General features: G+C 45.9%; 1 protein-coding gene across 1 annotated transcript; it reads right to left on the bottom strand.

The window, feature by feature from the left end:
- Positions 1-15: 15 nt before the first annotated feature.
- On the bottom strand, positions 16-26,153 carry zdhhc5a (zDHHC palmitoyltransferase 5a). The gene is made up of 11 exons (XM_085355439.1): positions 25,709-26,153; positions 14,004-14,125; positions 12,674-12,831; positions 9,670-9,842; positions 9,195-9,297; positions 8,692-8,783; positions 8,297-8,423; positions 5,266-5,374; positions 4,370-4,479; positions 1,878-2,992; positions 16-847 (listed from the first exon to the last, which is right to left on the bottom strand). The coding sequence occupies exons 1-11, from the start codon at positions 25,870-25,872 to the stop codon at positions 607-609; spliced, it is 2,514 nt and encodes an 837-aa protein (XP_085211565.1). The 5' UTR covers positions 25,873-26,153; the 3' UTR covers positions 16-606.
- Between the last annotated feature and the right edge of the window lie 1,366 nt (positions 26,154-27,519).

Genomic DNA, 27,519 nt, shown 5'->3' with positions numbered 1-27,519 from the left:
GCTCCCTTTGACTGGTTTCAGGATTACACGCACACACACACCTGTGGTCCAGTGCCACCTGACTGCTCCATCAGGTGGATGCTGCTGGTAAAAGCACGCTTTACCTGCACTCCCCCTGGTGTGACTCATCACCTGTCCTGGGGGAGCCCTCTGGGTTCCACAGTTTCATGATCTAGATACAAGTGTGAAAATGATGAGGTCTAAAAAAGAGGGAGACAACCAACATCAGGTAAACTCAGCTCGAGTCCAGACCTGTTCCAGAGTGGACCCCCGGGGATCCAGCCCCCATCCCTGGCAGTGCTAACGCCTTTTCGCTGCTATGCTTGTACAATGCCACACAGACCTAAGCAGAAGTGAGCACCGTGGGGTCTGTTTGGACCAAGAACTAGTCTTTTCTAGCGCAGCGCCTGGGATTCTGCCTCACTTTAGACCAGGTTTCTATTGGAGGGGCTGCTCAGTCACACAGCCAATGAGAAGTAAGGTCCAGGTCCACAGCAGGAAGCTGTTTTTTTTGGTAAAATCTGAATTTGTTCCTTAGCGGGCATAAAGACGTAGTGCTGCGTCCACTTTGTCCCACTGGTCCTGGAGCTGGAGGCCGACTGCCAGTCAGACTGAAATCTCATAGGTGGTGCCCCCGACACCAGTCACCTTCTTCACCCCGCTGCCTTGGGGCTTGTGGGCAGGACTCAGCATCAGTGCTGGGCTGGGACAGGCTGCTCTGGGCGGAGCGGACGTGTTGACTGGGTGACAGGGAGAGGAAGGGGCGGAGCAGGAGGAGGTGGAAGTCGAGGAGAAGGGCTGACCTCCATTAATCCGACTCAGAGATTTCATCTGCATCAGCTCATCCCTGATTTTAGGAAAAGACAGAAAAGAACAATTTTACTGAAAACTGCGGGCTGCAGCGTGTTAGCCATGTTAGCTCTGCTGCTAATTTCATCACTGAAGCGCGGCTACATTTGGATGGATGTCACCATTTACTACATTTAGACCTGAACACATTTCATGTTGAACACTGGAGATGAAGGAATGACTGGATCGCTTTGATCGGTGAGAAAGAATTTGGCGAGTCAGAGTGGACGTAGTTACGGCGTGCGTAGTTCCAGAGGGAACATGGACACACAGTTGGGCTGTTGTGTTACCGATGGTGACAATAAAAAGTGTTTACGCTGATTGGTCCTGTGTATGAAAATACTGGCGGTGGGCGGTGCTACCCTCAGCCATGTCGATGCTATAGTTCACATCAGGTCAACCCAAACCAGGGCTACCAAAGCTAGCTTTAGTACACAGAGGTCAGTAGTTTGTGGACGGTGAATCATGCTTTTCACTTCCCTTTAATAATCGTAGCTACAGAAACACCTTGGCAGTACACAGGGGTGGAGTACGTGTACACAACACAGCGAGCAGGACGGAAAAGAACAGGAATGAGAGACGGGACAGACAAACTGAAAACGCCGTCATGCAGCGGTCAGACTGAGCCTCAGTTTAACAGCAACACTGTGCTGCTACTCACGCTTCCTTCAGATTTCACTTCCTGTGCGGTTAAACCGAGGAGCAGTAAAAAGCTTCTCCCACAAACACTGGGCTCCTCAGTTTGATTAAAGTCATCATCACTGCACGTCAAATCATGGTGACCAAACAGACAGTAGCAATAACGCACAAGACAACAAACAACGCACAACAGATGGATGGAAGACGAGCAAAGGGAGAAGAATGAGAAACTCACAGGAAGTCTGGCAGGATGAGGAGGAGGAAGAGAGAAGGGAAGAGGAGGAGCAGGAGCAGGAGGAGCAGTCAATCAGGTAGTCAGGTTTCAGGCGAGCAGGCGCTTTTTCAGTGTCAAACCAATCGTCCCGACAAAAGCTCAAACTCATACTCACTTCGGCACTTGGATTCCTCCTCCTCCCATCCCTCCGCCTCCACCTCCTCCTACCCCCGCTGCGTTTGCTCCGGCCGACGCCGAGGCCTTGCGGACCAGCCGGTACTGCATTTCGGCGGCGGCTGCACTTGAATAGGAGAGCGACTTGCCCAGAGGTGGGGGGTGTGGGGAGCGGGGAGGATGCGTGGTGGAGGAGGAGCCCAGAGGCGTGTCGGTCGAACGGGTGCGATAGGGGTAGGCGTGGTGGGGCCCTGCGTGAGGGGCAGCAAAGCGTGGAGGACGAGAGGTGGAGGAAGAGGACGAGGAGTGATGATGGTGGTGGTGGGAGTGGTGGTGGTGATGGTGATGGTGGTGGTGGTGGTGTGGGGGCGGTGGAGCAGAGGTTTGACCGGCAGGCACTGCAGGTAGGTGGGGCTCGCCCAGCAGGCGCTCCCTCTCTGGTGGAGGCGGTGGGGAGGAAGACGTGGAGGATGAGGAGTGATGGAGGAAGGGGTGGTGGTGGTGAGAGGAACGGTGGTGGTGGTGGGGTGACTGGGTGGACTGGGACTGCATCTCATCCTCTCTCTGCTGTGACGACAGGAAGGGGGAGCTGTAGCCACCACCCGCCGCTGGCGTGCAGGGTCTCCCACCGGAGACGTCGGGGGCCACCGAGCTCACGCCCACTGCTTTGTCAAACTCATCGCCGCCTGCTAGCAAGCTGTCGTAAGACAGGCTCCCGTTGCGAGATGGGTGGTGGGGCGGGGGTGTCTGATTGGCTAAGCTCTTGAAGCTGGCGGAGGTGGTGGTGGCCTCTGAGACGTGGACGGTGCCCGCCGAGGTGTGCGTGGAGCTGGAAGATCGCGACGCCACTGCAGACAGGACGGTGGGGTCAGAGAAGGAGGGGTAGGAGCGCCCGCCCAGAGAATAGCCAGGAATGCCGCCTCCTCCTCCTCCTCCTCCCTCTCGCCCCACCTCCCTCCTCTCCCCTCCTCCTCCCCCTCCCACTCTTTCAGACGACGTTTCCCTCTGATCCAGGCTGGGCTGCGAGCGGAAACCAGGCTGCTGGCTGGCCTGGAGGAGGGAAGAGGTGGAGGAGGAAGAGTCCCTGGCACTGCCGACGCTCTCCCCTCGACTTAGCTGGAGGAGCCAGAGGGAAGAGGAGAGAGAAGAGGGAAGGTGAAGGGAGGCGGAGGGAGGAAAAAGAAACAAGAAGAAGCTCAGCACATGAGGGAAGATTAAAGTCATACTGCACTCTAGCGGTGACAGCCTGACACAACAGCCACCCCTAACCAACGGTGATTAGTCAGGGGTGGGTCATCTGAGCAGAAGGCCGGTGGTTGGCCTGTGCTTTCACAAGTATCTCAGTGTATCCATCAGAGTGTGTGTGTGCACGTTAGGCTAAGAGAGTGCTCCAAGTGCTCGAATCGAGTGAAAAAGCATTAAAAGAACCAGCACATTTACCAAACTGCTCTTTGTACAACCCTGACTGTCCAGATGAACTCGGCAGCTCCATCATCATAATGTTCATTATAACCATGCCAGTGTTCAGACTCTCTGGATCCTGCTATTGTGCGCTGTATTTGGAGCTTCCTGCGCTCTGCCTGTTTCAGTAACATGTCAGTCAGAATGTCTGAGATGGTGAAATGATGGCGTTCGCTGTATTGACACTGATGCTTAAACACTAAAGAGGAATCGTACAGAGCTACAGCCACAGTCACTCAAAGCCCTTTTCCATTAGTACCTACTTGGATCATGTCGATGTGACTCAAACTATTACGACTGCCACCCAACGCGCGGGGGGGTCGGTGTAGCCACAGATCTTGTGATGACATTTGTATGCGACATGAACACCACGACAAAGGAACACGTCAAGGCTCAATGTGTGTCACACTCTGCATTTCCCCACTGCTGTGCTTTAAAAATGGTGGCAGTTTCTCTCATGACGTGTCGAGTGATGTCCCGACTGGCCAATCGTTGGCATGCGGTCTGCTGACATCACATTTTCAGATCACTTGGGACCCCAGGCAATGGAAAAGGGCTACAAGGCACAAATCTAACCAGGAAGAACTAACAAAGAAACTGAGGAGTGATATGGACCAGACAGGGGCACAAATACTGAGCAGAACCAGTGTATTTATGGCAGTCCTGATTGCTTCACGTTCATATCTCACTGTGTTCAAAGAACGCTGCTGAGACGGAGTCGTGAAGTCTGTTTTCAGTGGTTTCATTACAGTATTTCAGCCACGTCCAGTGCAAACAGAAGGAGACAGGAAACAAGTTAAAAGGAAGATAAGAGGAGGAAACTGCTTTCAGCACAATCACTTACTGATCAACAGAAAGCCACTGAGAAACCAAACCAAGATGGCCGACAGGAAATCAAAAGGAGAAAGAAAAATAAAAACCAAAACAGAAATGGAGATGTTAGATTAAAAAATGATCAAAGAAGCAGAAGCAGGGACGAGTGGAGGTCCAACCTGACACGTAGCACACACTCTTGCATTCTGCGTGCGTTACCTGGTTGGCGTAAGCATGTGTGAGCGCCGTGTGGTTCTTGCCAGGGCTGTACGTGGGCCTGTATTTGTACATAGTGGGAGTGGGAGGGGCCTTGTTCAGCAAACTGCACTCTGGAGGGTGGAAAGAGAAACAAGATGAGCACAGAATCTCCTTCATGTGCACTGAGCACCATTAGCATAGAAGAGCTATAGTGAATGCAGAGTTTTATGTTTGGACACCCTGCATGATGATACTAGCACCGCTTCTTCTGACAGCTAACAGCCCTTCAGGTTTTGTGAGACTTTAGTCCGTCCTTCTGCAAAAGGTCTTGGGGTGTCCTGCATGCGCTGCTTTGAAACATTGTCCAATATTCTTGGATCAGAGGTGTGTGAGGTCTTCGTGAGGTGCGTTTAGGATCCTTCTCCTCGTTTTTAACCTTCTGTTCATTTACAGAGACGCTGTCACCAGCGCTCGTTTCAAAGCTCAAACCTCTGACGATGAATTTAGAGATTTCATCATATTAGTGCAACACAGCTGCTGTTTTTAATGATACTATGAAGTAAGACATAGTATCCCACAAGCAACCCTCTGCTGCTTGTGGGACTCTAAATGTTCACAGTACTGGCAGGGAGCTGGGGATACTGGAGCCCATCCCAGCTGTCAACACAGACAGACAGCCACTCACCTCCACATCCAAAATCACCAATTAACGTAATCTCCTCCATGACAGTGTATCCACGCAGCCACAGGGATTCGAACCCAGGACCCTCGTGGTGTGAGGCACCAGTGCTAACCACAAGCCTCCCGATGAGGATAAATATTAAGTCCTTTGAGTGTGGGTTCTCAAACCTTTGTATGAAACTATATGTTGAACAGGAAGCAGACAAACTGCAGCAGACAGAGTAAGAGCCAATCACCCTCTGTGTTTCCTCTGGTAATTCCTGGGTAGCGGAGCTCTGGTTTAGGAGGTGGTGGTGGCTCAGCGTCACAGGACTGGCTCTCCATCATTTCCAGACTGGACTTTGACTGGAAAGAAGAAATGCGAGCATTAGAGACAGAAAGTGACAGAATTACCCATCTGTTGGTGAAATACAGACATTCTGTGACCAAATCCGAACAGAAAAGTAGAAAGAAGCCTGGGGTCACACCCAGATGGACTTTTGCTGGGTGGTGTGAGTAGGGATGGGCATCGAAACCCGGTTCTTGTTGAGAACCGGTTCCCACTGTTTCAATTCCTTGGGATAGTTTGCCATTTTTGCAAACGATTCCCTTATCGGCTCCAGTCGCCCCGAATGACGTCACCACGTTGTGGAGCATCATTTACCTGGCAGGAAACACGGCGGCTCAAACGCTCAAAAGTTTGGTTATACTTTACGAGAACGGATGACAACAGGGCAACTTGCAATACTTGCAAAGCAGATATTTCATGTAAGGGAGGAAACACTACGAACATGCAAAAGCATTTGCTCACAAAACACGCGATGACCTTAAATGAATGTCGTGTTTTTAATTCTGGACTCGTGAATCTCAACCCAGCAGCAGCGGTAACGTTTGCACGTCCTCTCCCGTTAATGCGGCAGGTAAATAATCAACAACAGTGCATATTATGTTAGCCCGATCTGCCTTATTACAAAACCTGCCATTACTGTGCATTTAGTGACCATGATGAGTCGGAATCGTGAAAATCTTATCAGTACCCATCTGTAGGTGTGAGGCTGTAAGAAACTTTATGTAAACTTTGTCCATGTGCAACTTAAATGAAAATGTTCCTGACTGTAACACAGGCAGAGCCAAAGGTCAAAGACTGTGTGAAAGAACAAATTATTCATCCATCTCCTGCTGCTTATCCGGGTTTGGGTCACGGGGCAACAGCAGCAGAGAAACTCAGCCTTCCCTCACCAGCCACCTCCTCTAGCTCATCCAGGAGGACACTGAGATGTTTCCAAGCCAGCCAAGTGATATATTCTCTACAGCAAGGCCTCCTCTTAGTAGGACATGCCTGGAATACCTCACCCAGGAGGCATCCTAGTCAGAAGTCCGAATAACCTCAGCTGGCTCCTTTCCATGTAGAGGAGCAGCGACTCTCAGGCTACGTCCACTCGTACACGGGTATTTTTGAAAACGGCGATTTTCCGTTTTCATCTTAAAAAATAATCCCGTCCACACATAAAGGCAGAAATGAAGGAAAACGCTGCTATGAACATGCCAAAGCAGCAGGTGGCGCTAGATTCCTAACCGTGCAGAAATGTTGGCCAATCAGAAGTCTAGAAGCCTCGGTGGGAAAAAGTAAACAAAGCTGGGGCATAGAAGCAGAACAGAGCCGTATGTGTGGAGGGACAGTAACTGTGTGTATATGTAAGCATTTAAACACTGCAGAGAGTAGAATTAACAGTATTGTAGAAATTCATTTCACCGAAACAATAACGTGGCGCACAGTGTGACGTCACAAAAGGCGCACACCTTTGACGCTGCGTTTTCTCCGTTTTTCTCGTCCACACGTAAACGCAAAAACTGAGTTTTAGAAAATATCCACCCTGGCCGGAGTTTTTAGAAATCTCCGTTTTCCGTGACCGAAAATGCTGTTTACGCCGGGCACGTGTGGACGTAGCCTTGAAGGGAAACTAATTCCTGACACTCTGATCCACAACCTCATTCTTTCGGTCACTAAACAGAGGCTGTGCTAAATTGACAGCTTCCCTTTCATGCTCATCTCTCGCTTCACCACAACAGATTGGTACAGCATCTCCATCACTGAAGACACCGCCCCAATCTGTCTGTAAACCTTGCATGCACTCTCCCCTCGAGATACTTGAACTCCTCCACCTGGGGCAGTAACTCATCCCTGACCTGGAGTGGGCGCTCCAGTCTTTAGTGGCTGAGAACCATGGTCTTGGACTTGGAGGTTCCTGCTGTCATTCCCTCCACTTTACACTCAGCAACAAACGACTCCAGTGCAAACTGGAGGTCAAAGGAGGCCAAAGGAACCTCATCCTCCGCAAGAAGCAAAGATAAAATCTTGCAGCCAACACTGTGGAGACCGCTTGACTATGCCCAGACACTCTATAAAAACTATGAAAGGGTCTGTGACAATGTTGAATGGCTAGAGCCACACTCCACTTGGCCTGCCAGTACCTGTCAGCTGCCTGTGGACTCCCAATAAGATTCCTCCTTCAGCCTGACGGCTCACTTCACCTCCAGTATTCACCATCTGGTTCTGGCACTGCCGCCACGAGAAGCACCGAGGATCGTGCAGGCCCCATTCCTTTCAGTAGCCTAAGCAAGAGGTGTGGAGCATGGTCCACTCGGACTCCGTGTCTCCCTGAGGAGAACCTCTGCCTGAGGTGTAAGTTGAAGATCTTGCTGACTGGGGCGTCTGTCAGACATCCTCAGTTTTGGTCTCCCAGGTCTGTCAGCAGTGACAGCGTTTCTGCGTCCAAGCCATGGCCACAGCTCTGATATACGTTTACGTACGATTACAAAATCAATCATCCACCTGCGACTAGAACAAATTATTCCATCCATTTCCTAACAAGTACAATACTTGCAGGTCTTTAGCAGTTTCTTACAGCAACACAAAAACAAAACTAAACAGAAACAAGATAAAATACAAACAACACCAAGAAAAAGGTGCAGCAAACAATAAAAACCCAAACTCAATAAATAGGACCCCGTTTTTGCATCCTTAGCTCTGCAGCACGCAGCCTGATGGATGTGGTTGGGTTTTTACTGCTGTGACCTTACAGGATTTCTGCCTGTTGAATTTCAAACAGCTTTTAGAGCTCTCGCTGCCATCTGGACCTGCCTATATGCAAACTTATCAAGTGCAGATTTGAATGAGAAGCACAGCTCCCTTGCATAACCCTTGTTTATTACCGGCAGGCTGAAGCAGCCAGCACAGCACAGTTTGTGGCACGTTAGCTTCACGAGCACCTTTGCTGCACCTCTTACCCTGTGCAGATCTCCCTGTATGCCATTGTCCAGTATCTTTGCAGCCAGCTGGGCCTCTGTCAGCTGTGGCCGAAGAAAAGGAGGCTGCAGACTCACACTCTGTGCACACTTTCTCCTGCCCAGATACCTGCAGAGAGCATTCACATCAGTACAGTGCTAATGATTGGTATCAAATCCAAATTCCTCTTAATCCTACATCTGATCACTTTCAACACTAACACCAAAGCAACAGCTCACAGATTGTTTAGTTTCTCACCAGCTGTTTCTGTTATTACACTATTCAGTGGCCAGTTTTAAGAAATTCATTTTAAAAACAGGAAGTGTGATGAGCTACAGGGTAATGCTCTCGACACTCGACAAGAGAGTCCAATAAAAAGGGGAAACAAAGAACGGACCTGGGTGCCTGTGAGCTGCAGAGGACATGAGAGACATTCTTCCAACAGCCATTGGTGAAAGGGTTAACACCTCCTCTGAACTTCCCCGTTACCTGGAGACAGACACGTCACAAAAACTTACATGGAGAATATAACAATGCGGGGAGGGGGGTGGGGGGTGGGGTTAAATGGCTGTTAACCTGTATCCACTTTCAAATTAATGCACTCAGTAGGACGTGAGGACCGTTTGAAGGATAACCACCGTCTCTCTGCCAGGAAAACAAACATCCTTCCCTATGCCACAGTGCACAGTGGAAGGGCCAAAGAGGACGTTTTTCCTTGCCACTGTCACCGTGGGGTTGTCTGATATTTGGGGTTCTCTGTCTGTGATCTCTACCTAATATAAAGTGTCTTTAAACAACCGTTGTTACAAATTGGCACTATATAAATAAGACTGACCTGAACTGAATGAGCTAACTCCTGGGTTCCTGGTGTACATGTGTGCAACACTGACTTCTACTTACTTGTTCGTTGGTCGTCCTGCCTCTAGCCACAAGGACTATGTGGAAGCCAGTGAGGCCAGCGACAGGGATGAAGAACAGGCCTGCGACACACATTACTGCGAGCCTGAGAGCACGGGTGGGGGGTCAAGGACCTTAGCATCTTAAACATTACATTCAACAGATCAAGGCCTATGGAGAGCAGTGATGGACAAAACAACATGTGGTGTGTGTGGGGCGAGCAAAGCCAGAATGTACTCCTGTCCTAGGCCAGTTTATGCAGATTCGTGCGTTTATATCGTGTGTTTTCATTCTCATTCAAAGATCAGATTGGGTGGGGTTGGACCATCTTTTCTTAGGAAGCTACGTGAAATCTTCCCACGCCACAGTGGGGGAAAAAAAAAAAAAAAAAAAGAGTGCCTCATTTAAACAACCTGACAGTAACTCAGCAATGTAAAACCAGATGAGAGTACCAGATCCACGAGACATGAAAGGATACGTGACAATGGCGTGCAGGCGGTCAATGTTCTGCCGATGGTAGAGGATGAAGAGCAGCCCAAAGCCAAACACAGCCATGATGTGGGCTGTCAGAGACAGCAGGAAGAGAAAGAAGTAGCGGTAGTTTCTCCTGCCGATGCAGTTGTTCACCCACGGACAATGATGGTCGAAGTCCTGCAGAGTCAGGGGGACATTTAAGACACCGTCAGAGGAGGCTGAAATAGGAATGCAGCCATTAAGAAGCATTATTTCCATGCACCACCTTTCCTGTCTAACCTCATTAAGTCCTCAACAGATACACAGAACTGTCATCTGCAGGTTGGGAATGTGACATACTTTCACCAGAATACTCTGATTACAACTCTCCCATGTGATCCCAAGAGAAGAGGCTTGAAATATTGTACAACTGCATGTTCAGAGGAAGGTCACAATATCAACAACTGTTTAGTCCTGAGATCAGAGATCTTTGGTCATCTGCTGATACAAACACGGATCCAACACCTGGACTGCTGCAGATGAGCAACGCAGATTACCTTTGAACCTGGAACATTCAAATAGATTCAGACAAATGCAGAACAGAGCCTGGGACGGACTGCCAGTGCTCTATCATGGAAACCCTGTAAACGACTGACTGTCTGTTGGCAGCATGCCACTTCCTGGGTTACACATGCACACTCACACAGAGCACTAAGGAGTAGGGATGGGTACCGGTATCCGGTGCCATTATGGTTCTGACATAAACGGTAGTAACCAGACCGAAAAGCAGCGCACATTTCGCTGCTTTATTTCCCCTGAGATGTCATACACTTTGGATTCCAGCCAATCATTTTACCTCTGCAAGCGTAGTAGGCGGGCCCAAGTACGTACGTTCTTTTAGAGCAGAGCTACAGATTAAAAACGCCCAAGGTGAAGCGGTCAAAGTCTGGCTGTACTTCACAGCAAAAGATGCAAACTCAGCAGCAACAAGTGCTTTAAGCTGATACTGTGATGCTGTCAAAGGAGGCAACACCTCGAATCTGATGAAACACCTGGCGACGCATAGCGTTTCTTTAAAAGAGCACATCTACTGTGGGTGTGGTAAATCTCCCTTAGCGAGTTAGCGCGGATCGCCCGTGCATGGGGCTGGACCGTGCTTATCATTTTGCAGAAAAAAAGAGACTGCTAAAAATAAAAACACGAGAGCTTTTTGGACAAAGTTTGTGCTCTCCATTCTTTAAGCACCAGTTTGAGCACCGGCACCGTTTCAAAAGTACCGGTTTGGCAGCGGATAAAACCTAAACGATACCCATCCCTACTAAGGAGCTTGCAAAGAAAAGCGTCTGGACTTCTTTAAGTTGCTTGAAGACGTTTCACCTCTCATCCGAGAAGCTTCTTCAGTTCGAGGGTCAAATGGTGGAGAGTCCCAGATTTAAACCCTGTGGGAGTTTCCCCCCACAGAGGGACAAAAGGACCCCTGGTGATCCTCTACCTAATCACACGAGCTAAGGTGTGAAAGCAGGTGTAGGTCACAATCAGCCAGGGTTTCGGGTGAGGTCATTGTGAAACCTGGCCCCACCCTATCATGTGATTTCCTGAGGTCAGATGGCCCAGGATGTGAGTGGGCGTTAAGGCGTCTGGGAAGGATCTCAACACTGGATTATAGATGGCAGACAGTTGGTGTCGTAAGCCCCGCCTCTGTTCAAAGATGGTCGCTCACAGTGGACATAGATGCTTCTTTCACTCCTCTTTCAAACCATCTGTCCTCTCTGTCCAAAATGTGAACATTGGCATCCTTGAAAATTGAGTTTCCCTCTTGGTGAGTTACTCCCACAGACCTTAGACTGTGATGAGCTGGATGACTGAGAACCTTCACAGACATATTGCACAGAGCACACAATCCCAAGGTCAGCCATATTTGATTTTGGGCTGGCAGCCAGTTCTTTACTGGATTAAGGACAGTGTGATTTTCTCCTGTTTGTCACTGTAACTGGAGAAAGAGACAGTGAGTGCTGGCTTAACGTGGAACGCTGCTAGCTGCATGTTTCACTGCAGCTCTCTGCCAATGGGGGAAAAACATGTAGCTGACGCTCAGAGAGGAGTCGATCGGTGGATTTAGGTAGTCAGCACATCACACCGGTGTGCCCAAATAATGTTTCCTGGCTTTTAAAGCCTATTCGTCGTCAGGTTCTGTTCCACACACAGTTACTTAAGAACTTAAACTCGGCTCAAACGTCATGTTGACACACCTGCAATGACACCTGTAAATATTTAAACTGCAATCGGCACGAGAGGTGCCATCATCATCTTCAGCTTGTCCTCTGCAGTAGAAGGCTGCAGTGTGAACATATCAGGCCATTTAAGATTGTGCACTGAGTTTAGAGTCATGTCTCTGAGACAGCGAACAGATAGAGGTGCGTCACTGCTGTCTTGCCTGATGATGGACACGAGGCAGCCATTCTGTGGAAACCATTAGCAAACACGTATGTAGCCTGAGAGGCCCATCAAGACCATTTTCACTGGCTTAGCATCAGCTACAGTTTGGCTACACACGTGCCCAGTGGAAGGAGTGTAAGTAAGGAGTAGATACTGAAACATTTTCAGGTCCAAAACTGCAGTAAACTCCTGTTACAGGTCGTGCTTGAGCTGGAGTACCGTGTTATTCAAAGGACGACTACAGACTGTCCAACTCGTTTGCACCCATCAACACTGACACTCCTCCTTCCATCATACACTAACAGGACAGCTGCAGAGCAAAGACATGTCCTTGAGTTACATCTTCTAAACACATCTAAAGATTTATAACAATGATGATAACCACATGCCAAAACCAGCCGGGCGAGGGTTTGAAAGTGTGAAAATCACAGAGCACGTGTGTTGTGGACACGGCTCACTAACCACAGACGCATACAATGATTCAGACTGTTTCAGATCAAACTGGGCTGTTTATAGTGCAGGCTTACTCAGCGTGCAACATTCAGACTGTTCATATGAAGAATAAATGAGTAAATGTAAAAAGTCAAACACACCTCAACACAGTTGTCACAGACAGAACAGTGGGAGCAGCGTGGCGGCCTGTAGAAGCGGCAGGTTGAACACCACTTCATCCTGACCTGGATCCCTCTGATCTCCACCGTCTTGTACAGTGGAGCGCGGAAATCGTCTTCTTTGTCCTCGTCCTCCTCGGCTGCACAGAGAACACACACAATCCTAAAACTGACGATCTATTGGTCAAAAGTGAGACAGTGAAAGTGCCAAAGCTCGCAGCTGCCCACTCAGTCCACCCGAGTTTGACCGTAGGCGTCCACGTTCAAATGATGGACTACAAAGAAGGTTTCAGTCTGTAGAAACTATTTACTCTTTCATAGCAACTGTTTTTTACAGTTTCAAACAAGCCAGTCGTGTGGAAAGGGTCACGGGTCGCCTCTCCGTGTCAGTCAAACAAAGGGCCCTCTGACCCCTCGGTATTTTAACAATCCTGTGACTACACTGAAACCTCATCATCTCATATTTCATGTCAGACTTTTCACCTCAGACTCAGATCAAAAGAAATAAAAAACAAAACAGAAATGAATGTAAAATATAATGTAAATTCACTGGTGTTGGGTTGCCTAGGAACACACATTCTGATAAGAGGCTGCTCTGACATGAGCCAGAGATAGCTAGCTAAAAACACAGAGGACTGCAGTTAAATAAAAAAGCAGAGCGTGTGACTGAACGCATGGACAACTGGGTGGACGGAAGTTCTGAACTGTGGGGATCCTAGCAGAGAATCCACAGTGTGGAGAGCTAATCCCACCAAATAAAGAGTCAAATCCAGAACAGCAGCGTGGACGACGGGGCGAGGCGACCGCATGCAGATGTGGACAACACGAACGGTTTTTGTAGCCAGCTGTGAGGCCAGTTTTAAAATGTTTAGTATAACTAACAACACACGTTATCCAAAACTCATAATGTTTATGTTCCGTAATAATTACATTATTTTATCTGTTAGCTGTTGTTGTGTTCACCATAATGATCTAAATGATAACAACTAATCAAACCTAAAAACCGTGTCAAAGCTTACTTTACATGAGGAGAATCGGATTAAAATGAACACGCGACCTTAAATGATGCCTGCTGCTAAACTTCACAGCTCCACTGTATCTATCTCAATAGTATGAACAGACCTCACACCACAATGAGACATCCCAACGACTGAGCCGCGGCACGCTTCCTGTGCAGCGCGCCTCACTGAGGTGCTGCTGCGCTCTGCAGCTTTAATCCATCACTTCATCCAAGTCCTGCCTGTTCGACACAACTTACCTGTTTGGTGACACCCAGCATTAAAGGCATTCATTCAACCATCCGTGCACTCACCTCGGGGGAAGATGCCAGGGTCCATGAATGTGGCCATACAGAAGTTAGCCAAAACAAAGAGGAAGATGATGCCATTGTAGATGGGGATGGCCACTGAGAAACGCTCTGAAAGCCACGGACACCTGAAACAAGACCAAGCCTCACGTTGGAGATGTCCAAACAAATGCATTACAGAACTGTTAGAGCTGAGTGTCGTTAAACGTGAGGCTGCGGTCTTTGTAGCAAAGCTGCAGCACCATGTGTTTTCTAAGGAAAATGTTTATAAAGGAGCTGTTCTGCTAACTTCCACTATTTGTCTATTCTTGGATCTATCAGAACAGCACCCTGGTGTGCTCCTGCAGGGATCGATCGATAGATAGATGTTCACTATTTTAATTACAGATTATATCAGTAAGGAAGCTGACTAAATATTAACTGATAACTCATGGCAAAGGGGTGGGATTAAATAAGTGTTTACTTCTTCCCACTCACTTTCAACATGTCAGGGCTCGCAAAATCGCTAGCCCGATGTCCCGGGGCTAGCGATTTTTCCAGTCGGGCTACCAAAATCTATCTCTGCCCTGCCCGTTGGCCTATCGTAGGAAGGAAAAATATATGTCAATGCTTTTGCATTCTTTCGGAAATGTAGCTGGGTAATTATGTCATTGGCATCGGTGAGCCACTGTCAATATGTGACATATTGAAGTCGCGTTTGAATTTGCGCTTGTTTTTTTGCTTTCACTTTGCAATCGCGTGAACTGTGTATAGAGAGCGACAGCACTGATCTGTGAGTGATGATAATTTGTGCACCAATTCCTCTGACATCGTCTTATTAATCGTTAGCTTACTATGCAAACATGACAAGTGAAATCTCCCGCAGCTTAAACATGTGAGAGGTTGATCGCGCAGAGAATCGCTGAGCTTATGTGAGTGCGTGTGTAAAAGCAGCAGGATTTATATTTTAGTTCTGCTGAGCCAAATAAGACAGGTCAGGGTGAAGAAGTGACAGCCAAAGAAAAGCTTACCACAAAACGGAGAAGTTATGACAAATGAGACTATAAGGCAAAAAGAAAGTGCAGCTTTATGGTTTCATGGACAAAAGAATTTCTGTGGCTGCAATATGACGAGCTAAATAACCAGGGCTGCACATAAGTGGTCCGCAGGTGCGCATTCGCTGTCAAAATAAAAAAGATAAGAAGTTGCAACGCGTGTTTGCGTACATAAGATTTTCTGGAGGAGGACAGACATTTGTTTAGAACTCTTAAAGATGTCAAAAAGCTCCTTTAAGCAATTACTGTGATGTTCCTCCACCTCCAAAGAAATGTCAGAAGGAGTCCGAACCACAAAAGAAGCACGTATTCTCGGAAAAGTGGTTGCAGGAGGTGAGCTGGCTTCAAACAAATGATGAACGCACAGAGATGTGGTGCAGAATGTGCCGTGAAAAATCCCACTCTAGGACAAAAACAGCCTTTTATATGGACGCAAACGCGCGCTGCAACTTCTTATCTGGTGCGTCTTTTATTTTGACAGCGAATGCGCACATGCGGACCACTTATGTGCACCCGTGTAAATAACATAATGTTCTGCCGGGTGTGTTGTTGGTTTTCTCTCGATTTCTGAACTGACAAGCGCCTTTGTTACTGGGACCAGTTATTTTAACTCATTCACTGCCAGCCATTGGCAGTGAATGAGTTAAACCCATTGACTCATACACTGCAATTGACGGCTATAGACGTCAATGGCACTGAATGAGTTAAGAAAGGCCCCCATTAGAACCCATGAGAAATGCAAGAAATGCATTATTGCTCAGTCTGCAATATCTTTCCCAGAACAAACACCAATTGCAAATAACAAACTAAAAATAAACCTGAAAATCTGTTTAGAACAGCTACTATGTTGCAAAGAGTGAACGACCACTGGCACAATGCAGCAGTCTGTGCAAACTTCAAAAGCAAACGGCCTCGATCTTGGTTCCACTTGTCTCTTACCGTGACTTCAGTGGAAATGTCAGATTCAGGATCTGACACAGACTGATTCAAGTCCTACACAGTTCTTACAAGTTCATAGAAATTTCTGTTCAATTAGAACCAAGTGTTTGAGTTGATGATTGTAATTTTTATACAATGTTGTAATTTGTGTTTAAACTATTTTTGATTGATGTTTTGTTTCCGTTACAATATTATACTTTAATGTATAATATTGTAACAGAAACAAAACATCAATCAAAAAATTGCTCTCTTTTTTTTTCGGGCTACTTACATTTATTTTGGGCTAAAACTGACGAGTCCCTGCCCGAAGGGCTACCAGGGGTTTTGAAAGTTTGTGAGCCCTGCATGTAAATGAATCAGAACAGTAGCAATATTGAAAAGTATTGACTTTTGTATAGTATTTTTTTCTCTCTTATTTTCTTTACTACATGTACCTGTATATTGTTTACATGTTTGAAATAAATGAACAAACAATAAAGAATAAACCACTCTGGATGCGAGTGGTCCAGTGCTGGACGCCTTTGAAAAACAAAAGCAACATGAATTATGTGATCCTGGATGGTAACAATCATGATTTTAAAATCTGGATCTTTCTGATCCTGAACTTGTGTGGGGCGTTTTTGTTTTTGTTTTTTGTTAGTTATTAGACACTGGGATCATAAAAAGACCATCTCCATTTTAACTGTCATACACGGCAACATGACAGAATACAGCAGGGGAACAAAGAGTGGCAGACCAGATGATGAGCTTTTGTCAGGGTGACAGATGTTGGCCTATTTTCTCTTCACTAATCTGATGCACAGAGCTGACTGACCACCATAATGAGCCCCCCTCTCCCACGCACGCACGCCAATCTGACATATTCATGTTTCTCCTACAGAGGACACACGCCCACTATTTTTTCCTCACACTTCCTGACACACGTGCACACCAGAGTGAGGTGTTTGCAAGATTACTGATAATAGTCTGTAACCTCATTGGCTTAGCATTCTCACACTCACAGAGTCTGCTTACCCCCCTAAATGTATGCTATCATGTGTGTGGCAGGTAAGTGAACCTGTTGGGAACATCCTGGCGAGTTAAGGGGTTAATGTCAACAATGAATTGGGGGTGAGGTTGCTCAATACTCCCATGGTCCTTTTGTTCCCCTCTGGCATCACCAGTGGACGACAACATTCCCACCATGTAGCAGGGGAGGTTATCCACCCTCCACAAAGCACACAACGTGCACATGGCACAGTGTTTATAGCTTTGGGACAAAAACCACCAGTGGGATAAAATAAATACATACTGGCAGCTAGTGCTAGCCCTCAGACTCCTACTAGATACACCGATGGGATCATTTCAGTGGCCGCCCAGCAGCCAATGACTCCATTGGCCTTTTACAGGTAAGAGGCAAAAATGGAAACAAGTGTCTCTGCAGATGCACCGTCACACTACAGTGGAGCACTGAAGTACATCACACACAAAATTCCTCTGCTTTCTTTTATTTGATGATGATAGACCAGTGCCACACACACACACACACACACACACACACACACACACACACACACACACACACACACACACACACACGTTTTGTGTGTCTGGGCAGGAGGAAACCGTACCAATGCAGATTGAAATTATCATCATCATTATAATACAGTGTTGTTATAGTCATAATTATTATTATTAAAACTAGAATGCATTAGAGGAGCAGTGAAATTGAAATGGTCTGGACTGGCGAGCTACCACTGCTTACTTTGACCATCAATGATTTGTGACGCGGCGTCCATCAGCACAACCCTAACTGGACGTGCTGGGCCTCATTCATTAACGTGTGCACAGAAATGTTCTCGCTCTGCACGCACACGTAAACCAACAGCTGTGTTCGTGAAACCTGCTCATCACCAACTCTGTTCCCACCACCATGGATATGCTAGTGAGTGAGAATCATTCTGAGTGGATCGTCTGTGGTACTGGCAGTATTTAGCTACGTGCTGTGGCTCAGGTACAAAAAAGAAGAAGAGTTTGAATCAAAGTTGATTATTGAACAAGATTAAGTGTCGGGCTGGGCGTCGTCACTGATTTCTACCACTGATCCAATTCTGATTCACAAGCTCCCGATTCGATTCAGAAATATTATAACTCTGATCATTTATCAGTACATGTCCACATTTTTGTATCTGTGTATACAAACAAAGCTGACGCTGTGAGACTTCAGAGGTGTGAACATCACAGCAGATGTCTTTGTGTCAAAGTAACTGAGGATAAAACATGAAGGAGATTTTCCTGGCCTGGCTTTTATAGCAGATAATAAATCCACCAATCAACATCTGAACATTAGCTGATGCTGCTGAAGAGAAGCGGAGCAAAGTTACAGAGTTTGATCAGAGACACAGCTGAGAGTTTGTAATTTGGTATAATTTTTAAAAGTTTACATTTCTTTGACAACAGTAGGCTGATGCTTAATAAGCAGAGAGTAATGCAGAAACAGATCTGAGACGGGAAACTGTTCTTGAAGTACAGAGAGAGCTGTGCAGGAAGTGTGATTTTATCGTGGTGGAAGCAAAACAGCAAAGGTCAGAGATGACGATGCTTATCAAACATGAAGTGTAGTTTGGATCTCCTTTTGCTGCTGGTTCAGTCAGTTTTAGTCGGAGTTACTCAACCTGCAGCATCAGAATCTGTGAGATGTCTGCGTTCAGCACCCGACGTGTCCACGATCCACGCTGTGGACTCCGTGGACTACCGGCGCTCATTTCCTGTTTTAGCTGTTCGCCGGTTGTTGACGTAGTTTTGTGAGCTTTAAGCTGAGATTCTGGCATTTCTGACAAAATACATTTATATTTAAAAATCAATTCAGGATTTAATGAATCGATGTCACTTTATTCAAACTAAAATCGATTTTTAAACCCGCCCCTTATTCACTGACCACCTGAATGAAGAGCAGGCAGGAAGCAGAAGATTAAAGACCAGTGCTCCCAACATTCATAAGAAGAGGAGCGACTCTGGTTTTATATGTTAAACATTAGGGAGGAACACATGAGCATGAGAGTGTGAAATGGTTGGTAATCCTGCTGAAGCAGAACAACACGGCCGCTCTTTGGAACATGTTACAGGTATGCACTCCGTTTACATGTGATAGTCACATTTGACTTAATTACTCACGTACGGCTGGAAAAAACACTTTAAAATGTTCATTAGTTTAAGTTAAACAATGACTTTTGGCTCCCAGGTTGCTGCATGAAATATTCATGCTCAGTTTGTGTGCACTCGTTTGTCTATTTGCCTAACTTTTAATGTCAGAGAGAGTGACATACGTGCCACAGGGTGCTGAAGAGTTTAGAAAAGAGTTTTAAACCTCATGTTTGGTCATAAATGAATCTCTACGTCCTGCATGTGCAGCCAAAACCAAATGTAATGATTGCATCTGATATTTTCATCATAATATAACTAATTAACGCATTTACACAAATTAATCTGCCATCACAGTCAATGCGATTAAAATTTTTCACACATTTAACGCATCTGGAGTGCAGAATGCCTCAAAATCCCTGAAATGTTTCTGTCAGCGCATTTCATGCAGTTTGTCCAAGTACAGTTACCTCCCCACATGCCCGACTGGGCAATAGGTCTGGTAGTGACGGGCAACTGAACCAATCAACTCAGTAGGAAGATGATAAACGCACATCAGCCCTCTCGATTGGACATTTGAGCATTAAAACAAATAAGACGGAACAGTCGGCTGACATAAAGTATTATGCACATTGTGCAAGAAGGAATTTTCTTTTCACCGAATCACTTCCAGCTTAAAATATCACATTGACACGAAGCACACGTTAGCCGGGGATGCTGCTAGCACTTTGCGACAAACCACTCAGGGAGCATCGGGGACTCAGTAAGTCTACCTCGGACACTGACTGACGCCAAGTGTATCGCAACAAACTGCAGACGTGTTAATATCACTGAGAACAGGCGCTTTACACAGCTTTGGTTTAGGGCTGGGCGATATATCGAGGTTTTTAAAAAAATATTGATATATTTTCATACGAGATATAAGATGTGACAATATCCTTCATATCGATATAGTCTATGTTACGTTATAATTATACTTGTGGAGCCACAAGTTTGCCTCTCTTTCGTCCACTTTTGTCTCTACGCAACGTTACTGAGCCTCGCCTCTCCTGCACTGAACACAACTCCCCCTTCTCCCCCATCGCTTCACCTGCAGGCAAGGACAAGATGGAGACGGCAAATCTCCGTTAACGAGTTACCGCGGATCGCCCCGTGCGTGGGGCTGGACGGCGTCAACGTGTTAGTGAGCTAACCGCGCTAACGACATGCATGGCCTAAAATCGACAGCGCGCCTTATGTATGAATTCTGGTTGTGCTTACTGACCGCAAACCGTTTTTATGTGATACATGGCGCTCAGCAATCTGTCAATAAATGTTTTAGTTCGACTTTGCTAAGCTACGGAGCTGCAGCGCTTGATGGATTGTCGGAGCATTACGGCTACCGTAGTAGTGATGTTTCGGTCGCGAACGAAACGGCTCTTAGAGCCGGGTCTTTGACGTGAGCCGGCTCCTTATTGGGAGCCGTGGGTTTTTTTTTCTTTTTTCTTTCTCACCCTCCCTCTCTCTCTCCCTCTCGCACTTTTTTCCGCTTCACTCCGCATGCGAGCCGTGTGCTTTACGCTGGGCAGAGGGGGGAGGGGCGGTAGTTACACTGTTACACTCGCAGTAGCACAGAGAGAGAAAGAGAGCCAGGGGCAACAACGTCCCATTAGAAAGGTATAGTAATCATCCACAACTATTTTCAGTTGCAGATGATAAAGGATTCAGAAAGTTTATTCATGCAGGTCCATATGACAGAGAATGTGCATCTTCTTTTTGTTTTCATATTGTAATTTATATTTAATTGTGTTGTGGTTTGCAGTGTTTTGTGTTGTTTCACTTTAAATTTGTTTAAAAGAAAAAAGCTGAAAATTTAAATAGTTAAAAGTTGAAATGTGAATAGTTGGTTTTTGTATTATATGATTTATTTATTACATTTTATGTAGAGTGGATAAATAAAAGTATATTTACGGTGGCCCCTAGAGACAAAGCACATACAAACTCCGCAGCAAAACACAACAGAAGTGCTCCAGGATGCTAGGGGGCAGTGTTGAGCTTTTGTTACCTAGTGGCTACACAAGCCAGCAAGTACCAACGACCGGATCTGGTGTGTGGTAGTAACAGGTAAATTAACATTTTTTTTATTTTTTTTATTATTTGAATATATGTGAGTGCTTGTGTACAAATACACAAACAATACACACATGCTTTCAATTGTGTAATTTAAGTAGCTCTGTTTTGGAAGTTCAGTTAACGCTAGGGATGTGTTTTGGAGTTTGTACGTGCTTTGTCTCTAGGGGCCACCGCATATATTTATATATAAACATATATAAATAAAACCACTTTTTTTACATTAGTAATTCCTTTTTTGCATAATTTTATATTATTGTTAATAATAAATTAAAGCAAAGAACAACCTGAAGAGCCGGTTCGGAGCTGAAAGAGCCGGTTCTCTAAAAAGAGCCGGAAATCCCATCACTAGTAACCATGTCTCTTAACAGGTGCCATTTATGGTCCTTATACACACACAAAACAGTAATATTACGTTGAAGCGCTGGAGCACTTCTGTTGTGTTTTGGAGTTGGTACTAGACGCTTCTTTTGGGCTATATTCTCAGCAGCATATTAAACATATCAGGTCCCCATAAGGAGAATCCTGTGCTAACGGCTGTCTAAATGACTCGGGTAAAGTTTGTAGCATGCTTGTTGTTTTTGTCTGCTTCCACTTTCTTTGCACTAGGATGATGTCGGAGTAAATGTGCAGTCATATTCGTTGTGTTCCCACTAGTGCTGTCAGCGTTAATCTGAAATGACGTTAACGCCACAACACGGCAAATCTCCGTTAACGAGCTACCCCTGATCGCCCCGTGCGTGGGGCTGGATGGTGTCAACACGTTAACGAGCTAACTGCGCTAACGCACTAGTTCCCACCCATGTAATTGAGCATTGCGTGGCACATCCAACATACTGTTTTACTTTAGTCCATGACGCGCTTACCTTCAGGGTCATACGTCACATGAAAACCAAAATAGTTCCAAACGCCAGATCTGAATGAGGGTGGGGGAGGTTCAATTTGCCATGTTGCAAGGAGAGCTTAACTTCTGTCTCGCTAGCTTGCCCTGCGCTCTTCCTTCTGACGATGCTGTCTGTGTGGAGTGCTCAGTGGATCTGCGCTCGACAGTGCAGCCTAGGCGGAGTGTATGTGTATATATTTGATTGATATATATATATATATATATATATCCCTCTCCCTCTCCCTCCCTCCCTCCCTCCCTCTCCCTCTCTCAAAAGTCCGTCTTAACTGTCTTAACTCGTCTGAACTCTCACAGGAAAGAACCTGTGTTGAAAGACTGAAGAAAACTATTCTCTTTGAATTGAAGCATTTAACATTCTGCATTTACTTCATTATATTGTATAAATGTCTTTTAAAAGCTTAAATATAAAGCTGAAAAAATGTAATTGCAACCAGGGTATTGATCAAGTAATTGTGATTAATTGCGATTAATTACAGAAAACTGAGATCAATTAGTTAAGTTTTTTTCATCTATCGACAGCACTAATTATAACATGTATTAATGTGAAAGGGCAACTTCAGACAATGTTCAGTCCTCATTCTTTACAGAGCGTCCGCAGGCAGTGGATTATTGTTCTTTTACTTGATAAATAATAAATATATCCTTTGTTACTTAATATATTTAGATGCACCTCATTTTGCATACACAGACCTGTAACATACATTTCTATGGGAAACACTGGGGTAAGGGTTAGCTGTGGCAGTTACACTCTGAGTGGCAGTGAATGTTCTCACAGGGACAGATATCCATGTCTGTGCTTATCCAGGTAAGTGAGAGGCATCAGTGACATTAGCTACCCCAGTGGTTCCCAAACTTTTTTTGCTGGGCCCCCCTTTGTTTCACAAGAAAAATGCCCCCCCCCCCACAAAACAAAAAAACCTTCCTCCAACCACACGCCCATATTTTGCTCCATTGCTGTTTATTTCACACCTCAAACATTTAGTGAACAATTAAGCAAATACAAGTAATCTGCAGGAAGTAATAAAATAAACTACTAACTCTGTCACGCTGCGTCCGCACCTACACGGGTGATTTTGAACACGCAGCTGTTTCGTCCACGTAAACGGCGTTTCAAATCACCGAAAACTGAGATTTTTTAAAACTCCTTTTTTGCGTTTACGTGTGGACGAGGAATACAGAGTTCGTCACGCAACGTCAAAGGTATGTGCCTTTTTCCACGTCACGCTGTGGCCACGTTATTGTTTACATGAGATGAACTGCAGAATGGCAGATATTCAGGGGTCCGTTCTTCGTACCTCGCTTACTACATCCAAGATCAAATCATCGCGCTAACTTTGAGCTCTCTATTCCGGTTCTCCAAACACACCTGTTGTTGACGATTAGTACAGCTGGATGAAGTAATGTGAGATCACTGGGTGGCTTAACAGGGGCTACGCATCGATAGTAGAAACATTGATCGGCAACCCTTTGATTGGTCGGCGAAAATGTCGAAGGAGCGCGCTCGGTATTTTTCGGCAGCAGAGCAAGAACTCTTGATTGAGAGATTTCAGGAGTTTCAGAGTTTAATTAAAACGCAAGAGAACACTGCAAAGGCTGCAAAAGCAAGGAGAGAGGGCTGGCAGAAAGTTGCTGACAAATTAAACTCGTAAGTGATTTAATAATAACAATAATAATGGATTGGATTTATATAGCACTTTTCAAGGCACCCAAAGCGCTTCACAATGCCACTATTCATTCACTCTCACATTCACACACTGGTGGAGGCAGCTACGGTTGTAGCCACAGCTGCCCTGGGGCAGACTGACAGAAGCCAGGCTGCCATATCGCGCCATCGGCCCCTCTGGCCAACACCAGTAGGCGGTAGGGTAAATTTATTATGTTACACTATATTATATCATAATATATTATATTACATTATATCCTTTCACATTAGAGCCACGACAGGACCCACTAGAACATGGGAACAAGTAAAAGTGAAATATAAGAATATTCTACAGAATGGTAATATTTATCACTTATATTGCTTGTCGTCTCTTGGAAAGAGACCCTGAAATAATCTGTTTGTTTGTTTGTTTATAACAGCAACCAAGAAAAGGGCAGAGCAAAAAAAGACAGGTGGTGGTCCTGCACCCCCTCGTCAACAAGTTGGTTAATAAGTAAATAATACCCTCACGGGAAAATCGATATCTCTCTATGAGCACACTGTCGCGCTGAGCTAAAGGATCCTGTCTCTCCCGCAATATACGCTGAATTCTGAAAACTCTCCTTATCAATCTTGCACCTTCCGCAATGGGTGGCTCGCGTAAACGGACAGGACATGGCTGCGACAGGCTTCCCAAATCCACCTTCGCTTTTATAGCCGTGGTCTCTCATCTTGATTACACGAAGTAATTTACAATTACTACTCTGAAATATGAATTACATCTGTAATAATCACATACATGTAATAGAATGTTAATAGTACATTTCCCTTTTTTAGGAAATGACCTGTATGCATCTGTGTGACATCAATAAAAGGATCAGGTGCTGCATTATCTTTAGTTACATTGATGTTATTTATTTATGGTGAAACAGTGGTGGAATATCGCTGTTGCTTTCGTATGAATGACGCGGACATACCTGCGTGGCCGCGATCTAATCCTGTTTACATAAAGTAAACCTGCTCCCGAGCAGGTTTACGCTTACGGCTCTGTTGCTATGACAGCAAGTCCCGGATGAGCTTCGGAGAACCGAACGATCCAAGATCACGCGTAATCATCAATAATCAAATCCAGCTAACTTACTTAGCGAGGTACGAAGAACGGACCCCAGATGAACAGTATTTTGTCTCTATCTGCAGGTTTACACGCAGTTACTGTCCCTCCATTTACAAAGGCAGAGGCGTCACAGTGTGATTGTTTTACATGTGGTTGTTTTTTCCTGTGTAATAATGTTCAACATTGCATCAATACATTTTTCTCTCTGTGCAAAATGTGTTCAAAAACATAAACAGCTGTGAGATCCTGTTTGTCTGTGATTTGAACCGGGGGAACAAACTGTGTCAGGATCAGCCTGATGTTATTTGTATCCTGCTGTAACTTTACTGTATAAAGAGCAAACATCTCCAACATGTCAGGAGCAGTTAGTCATTACAACAAGTGTTTGTGAACTAAAGATCAAGAATGTGGGATCCTGTTTGTCTGTGATTTAAACAGCCCAGCGCTGCTCCTGACGAAGGGGAACCTGCAGGGAGACCTACCTCAGCACCTGTGCAGGTGAAGCCAAAGGGCAGATTTGCTTCACCAGATTTTCTAGTCTTTGGCTCAGAATGAAGTTGGTTTGGAAACATATTCAGCGACGCTTCATCTCCTGCTTTGTGTTTGTGTGGGAGCCCCGTGCTAGCAGTGTCCAAGCATTGTTGGGTTTTTTTTTCCCCTTTTCATGTCGCGCCCCCCCCCCCCCTTGCAATGGCTCTGCGCCCCCCCTAGGGGGCGGGCCCCACACTTTGGGAAGGTCCGAGCTACCCAAACATACAACGCTGACTGTAAAATAACCAAACGGAGCAATAAAACAATGGAAATGATCACAGCCCATGAACTGTGTGTGTGCGCAGTGTTTGCACTCACGTGAAACAGAAGAAGAGCGTGGTGGAGCCGACGAGGAAGAACGCTGCTGCTGACACAGGAACGTAGCGTGAAGGTCGCAGGGGTCTGCTGGACGGGACTACAGCATGAGGGAGGGGGGACGAGGATGGACCCCGCCCTCCGCTCTTACTACTACTGCCTGGCATCACTTCCTGTTAGTAGTGATGTGTGTGTCCACTAACTGCTATCCAAAGTCATTTATCATCAGCCTTAAACGTTCCCTTACGTGTACAGAGAGGGTTTGGTGTGCAGGGACTGTCGATAATAGTTGGAAGGTTTCACTTCTGAGATGGAAAAGAGAAAAATGCTTTACTGCACGCTCAGATGGGAGGAGGGCTGGATGCTTGTTATCTCAGGTTCTTAGGTCAATCCTGATCAACTGTGACAGATTAAAGTAAGCTTACAGGTCTGTGCTGTAAAAGCCTCGTTTCCCCGTCTGCCTAAAAAAAAAAAAAAAAAAAAAAAAACAGGTGGGAAGACAGGCTGCACAAATAAGCCACTGAACGTAAAGAGGAAGGTGCCTGATCCACCGTGTGCCACGAGCAAACACGCTAAAGTTCTATTCTGTTTATTCCAACGTGTCAGTCAAGTATGAATACGACAGAAGGCGGTCTTTCCCAAAGGTCCCAGAACAACTGGTCCGCAAACGTCAACAAAACAAAACAAAAAAAATTGGCAAAATGATAAGAGTACAGTTTTAAATGGAGAATGGCTAATTGTGAAAAACAAAAACTATTTAGTACTTTGGTGCTGTGAAAAAACTCAAATTGTAACAGAACCTCGCAGCCTGATTGGTCCTCAAATAGGAGAAGGGTGAGCGCAGAGGCGGAGCTGTTTGGGTAGCAAGCAGTGAGAAATGTGATGAGGCTTAAAAAGAAAAGTGTGAATGAAAAATAAAGCACTGGATGAAAATGTCACTGCTTTGTGTTTTTTAAAAGCCGAGTCCTTCACATCAGCAACAAGCTCGTCCACACTAGCAAAATGTTCTCAGGTCAGGGGAACGATCCGAGGACAGGCTTTAAATTTAAAAAAATGCATCAACCCCGACTGGCCTTCAGTCCAGGACTTGTATTAGAAACAGCAGTCTGTAAGCGGGCCAATGGAGTAGCCTGGTTTTCTTGTGTCGGGGCATCCCTAGACCCCGCTGGTGGCCGATTCAAACCACCACACCTGCAAGCTGCACTGTAGATGTGATCGCAAGACAGGAGGCAGTTTGTGAGTGGGTAACACTTTCCAAAACAACTGGGGGAAAATCCAGTAGACCATCCATTAGTATCCTTTTCATTAGTATTGGAAGTGTTGAGAAAGAGCCAAAGAGGAAGGCCCGGGCTATGTGTAAACAGGTAGTGGTATCACATCAGCCAGCCATGGCAACACGGACCTACTCTGTTCCTCCGATGGTTTCATGGGTGTCAGTTATGCAACAGAAATGTCGGGCATCCCAGCTTCAGGCAGTTTTGTGTTTTTGTGCCCTCTCCTCCAGGGACGTCCCTCCACTTCCTTCCCTAGCAGAGCACTGAGGCATTGATAACACCCTCCCCACAACAATCCCGTGGAGGTTACAGTCTCTCCAGAGCCGTGCCCTAAAAACAACCTCAACAAGAAGGGAAAAGTGGTGCCTTTAATATGTAGGAAATAGAGGTTCCAAAGGCCAGCTGTGTACTGAGTATTCCTCAGGATGCAAACACGTTTCCTCGTCTGGTGGGTAAACAGATGAAACACTGGAACAGTAGAATCTGTCCGGAGTCACAAACAGCTGAATCCAGTCCCACGGTTGGTCAGGATGCTCCTAT

This window comes from Diplotaxodon limnothrissa, linkage group LG6 (assembly GCF_057381915.1).
Source record: "Diplotaxodon limnothrissa isolate DT_005_m linkage group LG6, D_limnothrissa_male_GT1.1, whole genome shotgun sequence".
NCBI classification, from domain to species: domain Eukaryota; kingdom Metazoa; phylum Chordata; class Actinopteri; order Cichliformes; family Cichlidae; genus Diplotaxodon; species Diplotaxodon limnothrissa.
The sequence above is the reverse complement of the archived record's forward strand: the minus strand, read 5'-3'. Positions and strand labels throughout refer to the sequence as shown.